This window comes from Heloderma suspectum, chromosome 16 (genome assembly GCF_057233095.1).
Source record: "Heloderma suspectum isolate Gila_16-S chromosome 16, 16-S_ref, whole genome shotgun sequence".
Taxonomy (NCBI): Eukaryota; Metazoa; Chordata; class Lepidosauria; order Squamata; family Helodermatidae; genus Heloderma; species Heloderma suspectum.
Window position 1 is genome coordinate 5,060,030 of NC_139473.1, and position 16,576 is coordinate 5,076,605.

At 47.1% G+C, this 16,576-nt stretch overlaps 1 protein-coding gene across 2 annotated transcripts; it reads left to right on the forward strand.

The window, feature by feature from the left end:
- Nucleotides 1–196: 196 nt before the first annotated feature.
- PRR11 (proline rich 11) lies at nucleotides 197–16,226 on the forward strand. Of its 2 annotated transcripts, none has more exons than XM_084823113.1 (10): nucleotides 197–278; nucleotides 1,710–1,902; nucleotides 3,006–3,144; nucleotides 4,051–4,173; nucleotides 6,133–6,363; nucleotides 8,965–9,063; nucleotides 10,552–10,664; nucleotides 11,016–11,075; nucleotides 12,525–12,621; nucleotides 14,674–16,226. In XM_084823113.1, the coding sequence occupies exons 2-10, from the start codon at nucleotides 1,793–1,795 to the stop codon at nucleotides 14,740–14,742; spliced, it is 1,041 nt and encodes a 346-aa protein (XP_084679239.1). In that variant the 5' UTR covers nucleotides 197–278; nucleotides 1,710–1,792; the 3' UTR covers nucleotides 14,743–16,226. The 2 variants fall into 2 exon arrangements, with proteins under 2 accessions (XP_084679239.1, XP_084679238.1); XM_084823112.1 differs by having other exon boundaries at nucleotides 8,998–9,063; nucleotides 14,674–15,227.
- The last annotated feature ends 350 nt before the right edge of the window (nucleotides 16,227–16,576 follow it).

The window sequence follows — 16,576 nt, forward strand, 5'->3', positions numbered from 1 at the left end:
GCACTTAGGTGGTCGCGGTCAATCCTCCCACTGCTTCTTTCTCATTGGTCTGTTCCCCTCCAGCCTTTTAATCTGGTTGGCTATTGCCTCGAGATGGAGAAAAAAGTGATTGGCTGAGGTGGCAACCAATCGCAGGGCGTATCACACAACTGGGTTTTGTAGTTTAATAGAACGTCGGCTGCCCCCATGCTGAGCTGTGATTGGCTGAGGAAGATGTAGTTATCGGTTTGAAATGTTAGGCGTGGTAAAGAGATGCTGGCCGCAGTGAAGGGCGGGAGGTAAGGGCGCATCTGCGGAGGGGCTGGAAATATAATGAGGGTGCCCCTAAGCATGGCTGGCAGGGGATGATGGGGTTTGTAGTACAACACCTTTGGAAGGTGCCAGCTTGTGCGAAGGCTGCTCCAGTTGCACAGCACTAATTTTATATATTCAGCTTTATATATTCAAATATAGACTACCCATTTTAGTTGTCCGATAGTTTAATAATTAGCACGAGCTTTCGTGGGTTACAACCCAGTTCATCAGATGCTGTAAGTGGAACAGCACTGAAAGACAGTTAAACAGGAACTGCTGCAGCAAGCATTAATGGACACCAGTGGTAATGTGAGTGGACCCAATGGTTATCCAGGACATCCAGGGCAAATATATCTGAGCATCATCGAATATTGTGTATTTGATCTCCTGCATCAAGTACCCAGAAGCCACTTATAGGGCTATCTAAGACCAAGACAAAATGGGTACAAATTAGACATCAAGTGTAAGAACATTGGTAACCTGTTGGTGAACACTTTAACCTCGCTGGACATACCACCTCAAGGTATTTTTTTAAAGAAACTGAAATTAGGGGCTCGCTTGGAACATGAGATTGCAGAGCAAGAGACAATAAAGCCAATGGATTGTGTTGATCGGGGACTCAGTAGGGACTATGGTTTTTATGCACATTATAAAGACTCTTGGGGCACAATCCTATGCATGTTTAGACAGAAAAAAATCCTACAACTCCATAGGGTAGCTGGTTGGGGAATGCTGGGAGTTGTAAGACTTTTTTCTGTCTAAACATGCATAGGATTGCACTCTTAGTGCATCTTGTGTTTTGTAACTGTTGCTTTAAGAGAATGGAACTCTTGCTGCAGATCTACCTGTTTAACTGTCTTTTCAGACTCAGAGCCTCCAGTTCCATGTACAGCATCTCATGAACTGGACTGTAACCCACAAAAGGTCGTGCTAATTTATTAAACTGTCTTAACAATGGAAACGTTTAGTCTATATTTGTGCTACACTTAACCCTTGAATTTGTAAACAGAAGGCTAACACGGTTATACAATAATTTGATATATGTTTGCTCATATTTCAGCCCTATTTACTTCAGTTGGGCCACTATTTCTGAGCAAACACTCATAGGCAGTTCTGCTGAATTCAGTGAGGTTTACTCTAGACAAGAGTGCATTGTATTATAACTTGCTGCTCTCATTTTTGAAAATGTTAAATATATGGTTTTATGGCATTCTTGAACTAAAGTCCTAGATATTGTACACTGAGCAAGGTAGCCGCAAGGATTAAAATGCTAACATGTGTATTCTAGTAGGCCGTTTCAGAATGGCTAAACACACAGCCTACTGGATCATACATGCTATTGAAAGGGGGGGATTTGTTTCTTTGCACATTCAAAAATCTATGTTTGGGTTAAAGCAAGCAATTTTTTGTGGCAGGGTTCCTGGTATGTATGAGCCTCTCCAAGTGAGCCTCTTCAGGCCAAGGATGTTAACAGGGCTGTAATTTAGCCTTGGAGAAAATGTCCAAAGGTAAACAACGGCACACAAAACTGAGAGCCAGGGCAAAATCTTTGAGGAAGAGGAGGGAAACGATGGTTCAGCCTCGGCTTTCAAGAGTACGCCTTCCGAAGTAAGTGGGCCAGATCTTATTTTAATTTTTGTGCTCAGTGTTTTCTCTGCAACTTCAGCCAGCCTTTGTTATTACTGCTGTTGGATCAATAACTGAAGAGATATTTTCTAGAGATGTGAAGTCCTTAAAAAAAAACAGAGAGAATTGGGGGTTGTACTGAAACATTTGGGGGGGAATGGGAGGGGGTTGTTTTTTCCAGGGATTTTTGGAAAATTTGGAAAAAACACTTTTCCTTTTTAAAAAAATCCCCCTTTTCTCATGCCTTCACTTCTCTAATCTTTTCAACCTTGTCTTGCCGGGTTATGGTCTGTTATAAATTGTTGTAGGCTTAAAGAGTCTTTCAGAATGAAACTCCTCTAGTCAAGAATATCTGCTTTGCTTATATGAATTGGTATACCACCAGCTCCTGGTTTTTGAGGGCCCTTGGACAAGGCATCCTCAATGGGCCCCCTCCCTCCGTGAGTCCACCTTCTCACCACCATTGTCACCAGCTGCTCTTGCTCCTCTCCTACCTCCTCAACTTTGCTCCCACTTGCTTGCTGGACAGGCAGAGAGCCAGTGAGCAAGGAGGCCGCGGCATCTCCCGCTCCTCTTCCTCACCACCACCGCTGTCTGGGCCAGAGTGAGAGGCAGGCGAACAAGCAGGTCGCAATGGTGAAGAGGAGGAGCAAGTCCACAGGGCTCTTGTCAGTGAGCCCCTGCTGGTGTGTGGGTCCTCGGCAAGTGCCCAACCATACCTACCTTTGACGCCAGCTCAGAACTAGTAGCTTTTATTACGAGATTTGTGTGCCACTGTTCTAGTCTTGAAGCCTGTTGTGAGGAGGAACAGAGGAGGGAGTAACTTCAACTTTTCACACCCACTTGAGAATAGGATGTAGACAAACTCTGCAGACATTCCTGTTCCAAATGTGATGATAAAAGCAGGCTGGGAACTCTAGTGTGAGCCTTCACCAAGCTGGTAGCCTCTGGATGTGTTAACCACAACTCCCATCATCCCCAGACACGAGTTGTGGTCCAGTACCTCTGGAGGACACAAGACTGGGGAAGGCTGTTCTTGCTGACGCTAACTTTTTAAGATTTCAGTTTGACATTGTCTTTGGCAGGCCTCCAGTTTCACCCTGCATTCCAAGTAGGCCCTTTTGCTCCTGGCCCTCAAGTTTTCTGAGCGTAACGGAAGCAACTAAACCTTTGCTCAGCGCTGTGTTGTACCTGTATGGGTGGTGCCAGAAAAGTGTGGCACAGGTAAGTTTCTTTTATTTAGAATACTGTTCAACTGCTTTTCAACAGCGACTAAATTCACAAAGCAGTTGACCATAGTCAAATAGAGCAATTAAAACCTTAGAAAAAGATCTTAATTCTAAAGTTTCATTTGCACTCTTCCTTGAGCCATTTAGGCCTCCAGAGCAGATTATTATTTATTATTACCATCATTATAAAGGGGCTAAAAGTCGCCGAGTGCTGAATGGAGATTAAAAATAAGATTGTCCCTGCCCAAAGCCATACGATCTAAGAGAGACAACACAAAAAGAGAAAGAAATGGGGAGGAAAGCAAGCAAATTCAGGCACCATTTCTTGAAGTTATATCATCTGAGCAGTGGTATCATCTAGAGATATGAAGGCCTGGGGGCGGGGGGGAACCTGTGGGGAAAAGGCTTGTTAATCAATAAATAATTTTGGGAACTTGTTTTGACTTTGGGGGAAGAAAAGTGGAAATAGCCCCCTTGCCCTAGAAATGTGTTACCAAGCACTAGGCCCAGGTAGCATAAGGTGCTAGTGTCTAAAGAGGGCTGGGGTTTCTCCTCACCTGGCAGATGGTATCAGTTGTATCAAGATGATGACGATGATTTATTTATTTATTTATTTCATTTCTATACCGCCCAATAGCCGAAGCTCTCTGGGCGGTTCACATGATCCTTTTGAGTATCCCCCCCAGTTTTTAAATGCAACGTAGGACAGTACTTGACTATGTTCAAGGGATGTAGAACCCCTTCACTTTGGGGGAAGGGGGGATTGGTTCTGAAGTTTTGTTGCGAAGAAGTGCTACGCCATTGGCCATCTCTTGTTGCCAGGCGTTGCACGTTCCATTGGGCTCCCATTTCGCAGTTCTTTGGGAACCCAGATTTCCTCCTTCCTTCCTATCCTTGCCAGTTTTTTCGAATCGTCAAGCACGCGGCCCTTCCATCGCACCCATGTCTGCAGGAGCTGAATGCACTCAGGGAGCGGCTAGAAAAGCTGGAAACAGAATTTGCCAGGCTACAATCCGCAGTTCAGGTTGGGCACGTCTTACAGAGTTTGTAGCGATATGAATTCTCCTTCTCTGCTTCCTTTAAATGCTTGTGGGTTCCTGGTCGACAGCTGGTTGGCCACTGTGTGAACAGAATGCTGGACTAGATGGACCCTTGGTCTGATCCAGCAGGGCTCTTCTTAGGTTCTTATATCAAGGGCAAGGGAAAATTAACTCTGTTTAATGGCCAGTGTGCACTACATCCTATATTTCAGGGGTGCAGAACCTTTTTCAACCCAGGGGCCAAATTCCATTTTGAAGAAGCTCTCAGCGGCTGCATTCCACTGGTGGGCGGAGCCAACAGCAAAAGGGGCAGGACCAAAATGACCACCCTATTTGAGCTTCAAGCTCCAACTGCCAGTAATAAATGCTTGACGGAGTCATTTCAGCCTTTTAGAATTGGGAAAGTAGCTGCACAAAAGCTGGGAAACCGCCAAATGATTGGTGGTCAGAGGAAAGGGGTGGAGGCCAGGGAAGGGAGCATGGCCATTGGGAGGTGCTCAAAGGCTGGATTTGGCCCTGGGGCTACAGGTTCTGCACCTCTGCTGTCTTTGAGGCCTCCTTCCTGACAGCAAGTACCCCAACATGCAACATGCTGGGGAATCCACTCTCTTCAAGTCAACATTCCCATGGGCTTCCACTAACCATGGACAAGCCTGATTTGGGGGCTATCGGCAAGTGTAAATAATAATAATAATAATAAATTAAATAATAAATAATAATAAATCAAGTGTGTTGAACCTCAGTCCAAATCCAGCCCGCCTCACGTCGCCATACCCCCTTTCAGTGTCTCTACCCTTTTTCCCCCAACCACCACTCACACGGTAGTTTCCCACCCCCTTCTAAAAAATCAAAATGCCTCTTCTAAAGCTTTGTTGCTGGCAGTAAGAGTCTTAGCTGAAAAATACGCTGCTGTTTTGGGATATTTTGGCCATGCCTCCTTTGCCTTTGACCTTGCCCTCTTTTGCCTCCACCCCTGCCCACTGCTGGACCCCCCCCCCCCCTGCTTCTCTGACATTCCATTTGGTCCTCTATTTCAAGTTCCTCTCTCCTCTCCCTTCACAGTCAATACGCTCCAGGAAACAAGGCTTTGGGCTACACTACTTTATTAATTAACAACTAGCTTCTTTACAAATGCAGATTCTAGGACACTCTCAGACTGCATAGAACCCGCTAATCCACACATCTACGAATATCAATAGAGGAGACAAAGTGGAAGTTAGAGAAGTTGCCAGCAATCTGGGCAAGAACTTCTTGGCCAGACACACCTCGCAGGGATGCCCCTCCCACAGAGTGGCTCCCTCCTACGTTTTACTTTCACGAGTGGCCAACCTGGCGGAGCGGCTGAGCCCTGCCCCTAACTTTTCCCACTAAACTCTGCGGCAGACCCTAGCATCCTTCAAGCCACGCCCCCTGCTCCTCCACTTCCTCCCCTGAAACCTGGGTTCTCATGGTGGAGGAAAGTGGGGGGCATTTAGGCTGGGCCATCTGTGTGTCCAGGTCTTGGAAAGAAAGTCTCACTGTATCTGAGCTCACAGGGGAGGGGGTCTCCCCCTGTTCTGGCTGCTCCCATTTTGAATCTGAGCTGCCAGACATCTCCACATGCCCAGATTCATTCCTGACCCTGTAGCTGAAAGAGGTTCAACACTCTCCATATAAATTGTGCAGTAGAAAACGTGTCACCGGGGTGGGGGGGGGGCACCCACTCCAGTGGTTAACTTCCACAACTGGAGGTTGAAAGATAAACCTGACAATATCCCTGCTGGAGCAGACCCAACGGTGCATCACTTCCAGCATCCTCTTCGCCACAGCTGAAATGCCAGCCCAGTTACTGGTTTGCTCATCATGGGCTTTAGAAGGGGATCTGGCTGCTGATGAGATTTCTCTTTTGTACCATGAACTAAATCTCCTCTCCCTGTTTTTTTTCTCGCTCTCCCTCCTGACAGACGGGGACTGTCACCCCTTCCTCGGAAAAGCCGTCTTGTCAAAGCTCGGCAAATCTGGTGTCGGCTGTTCCTGCACGTGCACAGTTCACCCTCGTGGGACCGGTATCGCTGCCTTCACAGCCGTCAGTGCCTCCTGCGGCACCGCCCCCTCCGCCCGCCCCACCGCTCCCTCCGCTACCTCCTCCAACAGCACCTCTTTGCCTCAAAAAGACTGGTGGTGCCAAGACGCAGGTAACATGTATTGGAATAGTTTGTGCTGAGAGTTCCCCTTTATTCTTCTAACGGGAACAAGCTGCTCTTTTTTTTTTTCCTGTATCTCTCCTATTACCTGTTCAAGTTTCTAGTCCCTAAGTGTTTGGTGAGAGCGCTCCTTCATGGGTTTTTTTTTAAGATTGGGACAGCTTTCTTTCCTTCTTGTCCCCCAGTGTTATGATTTAGCCTTCTTGTCTTCTGTGCCTGTTTTATTGTCCTCGGTCAGAGAGGGAGTGGAGCAGGAAGGAAAGGTTTAACGCCCAGTTCTGCAGAAGCCTAATCAAATTCAGTTGTGTCCTTTCAGAAAGGGAGGAACCCCCTTTCAGTCTTGGCTTTGACTTCCACAGATGTGCAGGGTTCATCTGTGGCTCCCAAGACATCTTGGGGCAGTGTATTTTTTTTTCTACTTCTAGTTTTCTATCACCCTTCAGTCAGGTCTTAGCACAGGGTAGAAGTGGATTATAATTTCGTGGGGGGGCGGGGGTCCCATCATGGGGACAAGTGGGAGGCTCTCCCAACACCCTCAAGCTCTTGTCTCCTGTTAGTGCTCAGCTGTTGCCTAATTTTATTGTATTTTCTAATTTGCTTTCAGGCCCCTTTGGGCCAAAAGCGGTATGTAAATAAACCAGAGGCAGTGTAGTGGAGACAGAGCTTGCAGGGACAAAGCCCTGGGGCCTTTTTATTAGCAGGGACTCTGATATCATCTGCCACCCCCCTCCGACTTCCTTGTTCCCTCTGAGCTTAGCTGCACTCCTCACAGTAGCTGGGTGTCATGTCCCCATTGGAGGAGTCCTCCTCAGAGGAAGAGCTGGAGCTCCCAGAAAGTGAGGGCACCCCTGATCAGCCACCATCACCAGACCAGGAGGAGCCTGGGCCTCGGGGGAGATAGCTGCAGATTTGTCCCTGTCAATGGGGAGAGGACTCTGCCTCTGAGGCAGAGCATGAGCAACCCCCAGCCCCCAAAAGTGCCGTTGCCTCAAGGGACAGGCCGACAGGGCTCCTGTGAGAAGGAGTGCTCACTTGTAAAGAAGGACTCCACAGGAGAAAGTGACTCCTAATGAGTAGAGCTCTGGCCTGAGAACTCTATTGCACTGCAGCTGAGCCCTGAGTGGGGCTCAGCGGGCTCTGGTGATAGAAGCTTTCAGTGTCTGCCTAGCCAGTGTTGGAAACAATGCCCTTACCAGCTCCTACTGCCTTGTATCGTGTTTTTCTGACCTTGCCTTGCGACTGGACCTCTGTGCTACTGCCCTTGGACTCCTGCTTGACTCTGCTTCTTGGACTGCGTATTGCATCTGACTGTTTATCTGTGTTTTGACCTTGGCTGCTCTTCAGACCTCCCTTTTGGATGGCTCCCTCTTGCCTGATAAAACTGTGCTTTTGACCATTGCCTGCTGATTGACTTGCTTTTGGGTTGCCCCTTAGTTTAACCTCAGCCTGATCCAGCCATAACAGGACACGGTGCGGGCGGGGAGGGGGGGAATGAATTTCCCCAGCAACAGTGTATATTGTTGCTTGTTGTAATGCAAAGTATTTTGGGGTGGCTTGGTCTTGAATGGGCAGTTGAGACCCATTCACTTTGCCAAATACCTGCTCCTGATGGAGATAAAAGCTGCTAAAACTGGTTTGTTGACATGGATCCACACAGCTGCCTGGATTTTTGGACTCTCCATTGGGCCGTGGCTGTGGGGACTATCACGATGAGCGCCTGTGCTTCAAATTTACAGTTACACCACTGTGGGTGACTTCTTCGCCCCCCAGAACTGCTTATGGCGGGTCAGGGGCCGCACGTCAGCAGTGGCCATGGCTAGGGCCTGGTCGCCCCATTTCTCTTTCACAGACACTTCCCACCCCGCCCACATATTCACGCCCCCTTCTCTCGCTCCACAATGTCAGCATGCAAGGATGCAGAGGTTTCAACCTCCTCTTCCGGTATGTTGAGATCCAATCACGCACACCCCACTGCCCGTCTAAGTAGCTCTGGGAACAGCTGAGAAGCGCACCAATGGGCACACTCCACAGCTACTTTCAGTGAGAATCCGATAGGGCAGGAAGGAGACACACAAAGCCGCTGAGGACTGCGGCTGTGTCAAAGTCCACCAAGGTGGCAGGTGGGCCGTAGGTTGCCTGTCTGTGAAATAAACCTTGAGAACGTGGGAATCGTCCCATCCATCAGCATTCAGTTTCCAGTGGCGGCCAGCCAGATCGTAGAGTTTTAGAGTTGCGAGGTGTTTTGGAGGTCATCGAGTCCACACACACCCATCCACATGTTCCGAACTTGCAACCACAGCATACCTGACAGATGGCAGCCCAGCCTTTGCTTAAATACTTCCAGAGGAGGAAAGCCAGCCACCTCCCAAGGCAGTCTTGTGCCACTGTCGGATGATTCGTCTAATCGTTTTTTTAGAGTTGGCTGCTCATTGCCAAATCTTGTAATAATGAATTCCAGAAGTGCTGTAGTTCCTGTAAGATTTTGGGATGGAATGAGGAACACTGGAGCAAGACGGATTTTGGTGTGAAGAGAGCCATGCTTTCTGAACTTACTTCCTTTCTGTCTTCCCACTTTTTCCTCCTTGGATTCAGGCTGCCTCATTAAAAAAAGATGTGCCCATGCAGGTAACACTCCAGGATCTCCTCAACGTGAAACTCAAGAAGACACAAAGCACCATGGGGATAGACAAGGTAATTCTGAAGAGGCATGTTTAACGCGCTCCACATCTAATACGAAATACTCTGAGCCAAGAGGGTTGGGTCTTGCAGCCTGTCCTTTCAGCCACTGCACTGGCAAATAAGCGTGCCATGGCAGGAGGGCCTTTCTTGCTGTGGCACCCCAGTTGTGGAATGAGCTTCCCAGAAAGGTTCACCTGGTGCCTACATTTTGCTCATCTCAGCACCAGGCAAAGACCTTTTCATTATCCCAGGCATTTTAGTTGTTCAGTTTCTTTTTATCTGATACTGTATCTTAAAATTTTTCTGCTAGGTTCTGTTCAGTTGTCTTATTCTTATATTGTAGTTTTAAACTTTTATATTGTATTTTATCATCTGTATTACTGTTTTGTATTTTATGGTTTGCATTGTTGTGAACCGCCCAGAAAGCTTCAAGTATTGGACTGTATAGAAAGTTAATTAATTAATATTTATAAATACATAAATATACATATATATGAAAGACAAAGACTAACAGTATTCAAAATAAATTTAAGCTAAACCTACGTGTGTGTGTGTGTATCTCTCTCTCTCTCTCACACACACACACACACACCCCGCCCACACTCACACCCCGACTCCTGGTGTAGGACAGTAGTCCCAGCTCTGTTACTGCAGCCATTTTCTGAGGCACCTGTTCCAGCTTCCGAAATTGATAAGTAAGTTGGGCCAATACTAGTTGCATCACGGAAATGGAGTGGCTGCATCCTAAATAAAAATAATTTCCCACTGAAGCTGCACATGTGTTTCGAATATAACATTTTAAACCACAAGGGCAAAGCAATCTCATGGGGGCTGAGGAGAGTGAATCTTTGGTGGAAGAAACACCACTTCCAAAAAGCAAGGATGCAGAACCATTCTGAGGCCAGATTGGCCCCAGTGGGCCAGATGAGGTCAATGTGCATTGCCCCGCCCCCTGTGTGCATGTGTTTCCCCCTCCGTGTTGGAGTTCTAGTGCCAGCCAAGTCCCTAGCTTCACGCTATGTCCTTCTGGCGTGGACTGAGACCCTGCTACCACATTCCAGCTGTTATCTCCAATTTGGGATCGGAAATAACAGCAGGGATTCTTAAATTCTGGCTTCCCTAACAGGCAGCTAGTTTTCTCCTGGCCTGAAGACACTTGCAATTAAGTCCACGTCAGCACTCCAAGGAATTTGGATGGTGGGAAGTGGCTTTTGGTGGAATCTATTTTAGTTTTTTGCTCAACCAGTGACTAATTAAAGTTGTTTGGCATAGAACAGCCTTCCCCACAACCTGGTGCACTCCAGATGTTTTGGATGACAATTCCCATCCCTAGACATTGGCCATGCTGGCTGGGGCTAGTGGGAGTTGTAATTCACAGCATTCGGAGAGCACCAGCTTGAGGAAGGCTGGAGTAGTAATGTTAGAATCACGGCTTGGTGGGGCAGCCTCCTCAAATACATGCTACAGTAACATCTCTTTCTCTCTCCCCTTCAACTTCAGAAAGGATCACCAATCGAGAGGTGCAAGACATTAATTACTCTCTCGGATTTGCAAAGTGTCAACCTGAAGTCCAAAGCTCCACGGCCGCCTGCTCGTATTATTAATCATTTAATGTGAGGTGTTTTCTGCATTTTTTTTACAACTTTCTGTTCAGCATCGACTTTAGCCCACTTAAAGCGCAGTCCTATTTTCTGGCCTGTACCTTTGCTCTACCCATACTTACTAAATTAAGAGTGCAGTCCTATGCATATTTAGACAGAAAAAAAGTCCTACAATGCCTAGCATTCCCCAGCCAGCATGGCTGGCTGGGGCATGCTACAAATTGTAGGACTTTTTTTTCTGTCTAAACATGCATAGGATTGTAGGACTTTTCTGTCTAAACATGCATAGTATTGCACCCTTACCAATTCCAGCTTTAGTTTTAGTATTTGCCCTCACCTTATTCTTCTCTTCCCTCCCTCCAGCACTCCCAGCAGAAGTGGCTTAGATTTCCAAAAACACCTGAAAAAGGTTGCTATTGAGAGGTAAGAGCTGTCCGCTTCCGTGTGTGTGTGTGCGCGTGTGTGTATGCTGGCAAGGGCAGGTTCCCCTCTGCTATTTTTCCTCTCACATTTCAGTAAGATAGAAAATATTTACCTACACATGTATTCTCTTGACCATCTTACTCCCTCCCCAAGGTGCCCCCACCATACAAGGCAAGGCAGGTGGCTACGAGAGAGAGAAGGCCATTTCAGTGGTGGCACCCCACATATGGAACGCTCTCCCCAGAGAGGCTCACCTGTCGCCGACATTATGGTCTTTCTGGCGCCAGGTGGAGACCTTCTTATTCTCCCAGGCATTTTAAGAACTATTTTAAGGGAGGGGCCATAGCTCAGTGACAGAGCCCCTGCTTTGCATGTAGAAGGTCTCAGGTTTGTTCCCCGGCATTTCCAGATAGGGCCGGAATAACTCCCACCTGAAAACCTGGAAAGCCGCTGCCAGTTAGTGTCAACAGTACTGAGCTAGATGCACCGATGATCTTACCTGATTCACACAACACGACAAGTTGGGTTGAGTGTGGGTTGTCATTGAATCATAGGTGGTTGTTCAATCGTGGATTGTTCGTGCTTAACAAACTGGGTTGTTAGTGCAGCTGGGTTCACACAACACGACAACCCACGGCTCAATGATAACCCATACTCAACCCATACTCACTTGTGTGAATCCAGCCAGCATAAAGCAGCTTTCTATGTTCCTATGTTTACTGCTTTTCAGGCACAATACTATACACGTTTAGACAAAAATAAATCCTACAACTCCCAGCATCCCCAGAGAACATGGCTGGTGGATGCTGGGAGTTGTAGGACTCATTTCTGTCTAAACATGCACAGGATTGTGCCCTAAGTATTTCATCATTCTGCTGCTGGTTTTAATTTTGTTTAACGTGCTGGAATGGATTTATTCTTCACTGCTGGTTTTATCTTGGTTTGATTCTGTGGTGGTTTTATGTTTAGTTTTAATGTTTGTATTTTATGGTGTGTATTTTTTAATGTACACCACCTGGAGAATTTCAGTGATGGGGTGGTTTAAAAGTACAGTAAGGGTGCAATCCTATGCATGTTTAGGCAGAAAAAAAGTCGTACAACTCCCAGCATGCCCCATAACTCCCAGCATGCCCCATCCAGCATGGCTAGCTGGGGAATGCTGGAAGTTGTAGGACTTCTTTCTGTCTAAACGTGCACGGGATTGTAGGGCTTCTTTCTGTCTAAACGTGCACGGGATTGTAGGGCTTCTTTCTGTCTAAACGTGCATGGGATTGTAGGGCTTCTTTCTGTCTAAACGTGCACGGGATTGTAGGGCTTCTTTCTGTCTAAACATGCACGGGATTGTAGGGCTTCTTTCTGTCTAAACGTGCACGGGATTGGACCCTAAGTAAATAAAACAAAAAGCATAAGACTCTGAATGTGAAACGTTTGTCTCTCCCACCCCTGCAGGAGCCCAGGAGGAACCCCATTAACCAACAAAGAGAATGTTGAGACAGGCACAGGGCTGACACCAATCATGACCCAGGCTCTGCGACGCAAGTTTCAGGCAAGGCCACCTGGAAATTCAGTCTTGTAGTAACTGCGCATCTGGTGAAAGGATGCTGAGAGGGAATCTGGAATACACGCTCCCATTGCGCTCCTGCCCTGGCCATAGCAACCCCTTCCCAGGAGTATGGAAGCGTGCTTCTTCCTGCAGAGAGGAAACTACCACTGCAAATGCGCTAGCAGCTTCCCGTGTAAACATTTAGGCCTTGTCAGTGCCTGGGGTCCAATGGGAGTTTTCTTCACTCTCAAATTTCCCTCCATCCCCCTCCCAGCAATTTCCCAGCATCCCCTTGTCACAGTAAACATTTTAATCATTTATTTTCCTCCTCCCCTTATATTTGATTGCCTTGCAAATCCCCAAACCATTATTATTTATTTCATTTTTCAATAAGGCCAGCTCTAAACCTATACCCCTCCCCAAAGGGAAAGGCCGTAGCTCAGTGGTAGAGTACCTCCTTTGCATGCAGAAGGTTCCAAGTTCAATCCCTGGCATCTCTATGTAGTGCTGGGAAAGACACCTCACCACCACCTCTGAAACTGTGGAGAGGCACTGCTAGTCAGTGTAGACCAGGGGTGCAGAACCAAGGGCCAAATTTGGCCCTCTTGGGATCCCAATCTGGCCCTCTGGGGTTCCCCAAAGGGCACCGGCCCCTTCCCCCAGCCGCCAATCATTTTATTATTCTTAATATTTTTTACATTTGTAGCCGAAGCTCTCTGGGCGGTTTACAGAAATTAAAATGTTAAAATACAATATACAAAGTTTAAAAGCCATTTACATAAAATGCATAGGCAGTGTACACAAAGACAACAGTCAGTCATGACCAAAGAAAGATCCAGGACTGATGGATCATGTGCTGCCAAATGCCTGAGAGAAGAGGAAGGTCGTAACCTGGGGCCAAAAAGGCAACACTCTTGGTGCCAAGTGGTGGTTTCCTGGCTTTTGTGCAGTTTTTTCCCTATTCTAAAAGGTTTAATCGAACCTGGATTGTCTTATGGTTATGGTTGTTTGTTTGAGATTGCTCGTTTGAAGTCATTTTAGATACATGTTCTCTTGTGTATATTGTCTGTCCATGTGTTTTTATGTAAATGGCTTTTAATCTCTGTATACTGTATTTTTAATGTTTTTAATCTTTGTAAACTGCCCAGAGAGCTTTGGCTATTGGGCGGTATAGAAATATAGTAAATAATAATAATGATAATGATAAGAGGTGTATAAAATTATGTACAGTGTGGAGAATGTGGCTAGGGAGACATTTTCCTCCCTCTTTCATAATATTAGAACCCAACAGGGTCATCCTATGAAGCTGATTGGTGGGCAATTCAGGACAGACAAAAGGAAGGACTTCACACAGCGCAGAGTTAAACTATGGCGCTCGCTACCACAGGATGTAGTGATGGCCACCAATTTGGATGGCTTCAAAAGGAGGTTGGACAAATTCCTGGAGGAAAAGCCTATCAATGGTTACTAGTCCTGATGGCTATGTGCTTCTTCCAGTACCAGAGGCAGTGTGCCTATGTACACCAGTTGCTGTGGAACATGGGCAGGAGGGTGCTGTTGCACTTGTGTCCTGCTTGTGGGTTTCTTGTGGGCAGCTGGTTGGCCACTGTGTGAACAGAATGGTGGACTAGATGGACCCTGGGTCTGATCCAGCAGGGCTCTTCTTTTGTTCTTAAATGCCTCTCCCAGGGCTCAAATATGCAGATGTTTTGGCCGCATCCCTTTTGCCTTCAACCGCCCACAGCTGGCCTGCGGCCCCCGAGATATTCTCCCAAATGGAATGCAGCCCTTGGGCTGAAAGAGGTTCAACCGCCCCTGGTGTAGACCATACTGAGCTAGACGAACCAACGATCCGACTTGGTATAAAGTCATTTCCTTGGTTCGCTGCTTCCCCCCTTCTCTGACTCCAGGACAGCTCAACCAATTGCTGCCAAACATTCCATCGCCATCACTACCTCCGCCCACAAAATCATGTAGCGCTTTACAAAACACAAGTGCCTATCGGAATTGGAAGGTGATTTCCCCCCCTCCCTTTGTTTCTTTGTCTTTGAACAGCTGGCTCACCCAAAGAGTACCTCTCCAGCACGGTTACCGACAGGGAGCAGCTTTGAGGAGCAGAGCTAGCACCATGACTCCTGCCACTGTGGCGCTCCCCGCTCCACTTATCTGGATACGACTTGGGCAGAAAGAAGTTATAAGAAAGTACATGGCTGGGGGAAGATCAGCTTGGCGATCTTTCAGAACAGCCTTCCCGAACTTGGTGCCCTCCAGACAGGTTGGACTGCAAATCCCAGCAACCCAGCTGGGGATGCTGGGATTTGTAGTCCAACCCATCTGGAGGGTGCCAGGTTGGGGAAGGCTACAGCAAAGCTCTCCTTCTCCAGGGGAAACAGGCAAGAGGAGATGGTACACGTCTCTCTCTTGTCCCTGCAACCTGCCCTTTTATTTAAAAAAAAAATCCTTCCCAGCAGAGTGAAAAACATGAAGTTCCACTGGGCTCGTCCCTGCCAAAGCTTTGCGTTTGAATTTATCTCTTTAAAAAAACAATGGTTACTGGTTTGAAGAAGGCTTTTTGGCGGCAATATTTGTAAAACAAAAGTAACTGTGAGGTTGGGTTTTTTGAGGATTTGGAAGAGCGGCAGTCACTCTTAAGGTTTTATCCACTGTGTGAATGTACATGTGAATTTGTATAAGCTCTCCCAAGGGAGAAATCTCTCTGCTGTCTCCTGGAACGAGGAGGTGGGGAAAGGGTACATGGGAGGGGTTCCGGCATTCCTTGGTGGCTGAAAATGCTCGCTGTTCGCCAGCCCTCCGAAAATTCCAAGGGTTCTGCCTTCTGGTTCTGAGACCCTGATGCATGAGGATCCCTTCCTATGCCCCTGTTCTCCACTAAAAGATGACTCCAGCATTCCCCAACCTGGTGCCTTCTGGATATGTCAGACTGCAAGTCCTAGCATCCTTCCACCAGCATGGCTGGTAGGGGAGGAATGATGGGAGTTGTAGTTCACCACATCCAAAGGGTGCCAGCTCGGGTGAAGGCTGGATTGCTATGAAAAAGAGGTGGTGAAGGGATGGGCAAAAAGTCTATTTCCAGACATTCTGGACTTCGACTTCCAGAAGCCTTGCCAGCATTGCTGGGAGTTGAAGTCCAAACATCTGAAGATGGACTTTCTGCCCATCTCTGGCCTACATCGGACAGACATTTCATCTGTCCAGCTGTGTCCAGTCAGGCTGGGTTGCAAAGTATGTGGTAACGTGTTCGAGCAGATGATGGAATGGAGGACAAAAATCTAGTGAAGACATGAGCTAGCAATGGCGACTGATCGTGGCCTGTTGAGCTCTCTAAAGAAGGCACCGTCCCCTCTTGAATCTGAGGTTGCAAATGAATTAAAAGACAGAGTACATTTACAGGACCTAGGAAGGAGGCGAAAATTTATTAATCTTCCCATATGGTTAGCAGTCTTCCCCCCTCCCACATCGAATGTGTAAGCAGCTCAAAGGGCAGCCAAATTCAGTTCCTCATGCGCCACAGTGGAAATAAATTCCGCAATGGGTACTAGTTGTTTCCCTTTAAAACACTCTACTAACCAGGTCTTGGGCATGCATTAGTTTTGACGTAAAACTTCCCCCTTGGGCGGTAACTTTTTAAAAAGAATCTTGTGAGCGTAGGTACAATGAGTTTCACCAGTTCTACTGTCATTTTCTCATGGAGGCAGGGAGTGTTACCCTTACAGCATGTTCTCACACATAGCTTTGCACATGTAACCACTTCATGGGAACCCTGTCCACTGTTCCAACTGCATTGGCCCCACATTAACACTACCTTGAGATGGCTTAACTGTCATGGCAGTCTGTGGTCCCAGGTATCATAGGTATTAATCTTCTAGGTGAAGATGGGACCCTTTGACAGCACACCTACCAAAAGTCCCAGAGAGAAACTCAAACCCCTAAACAAGCC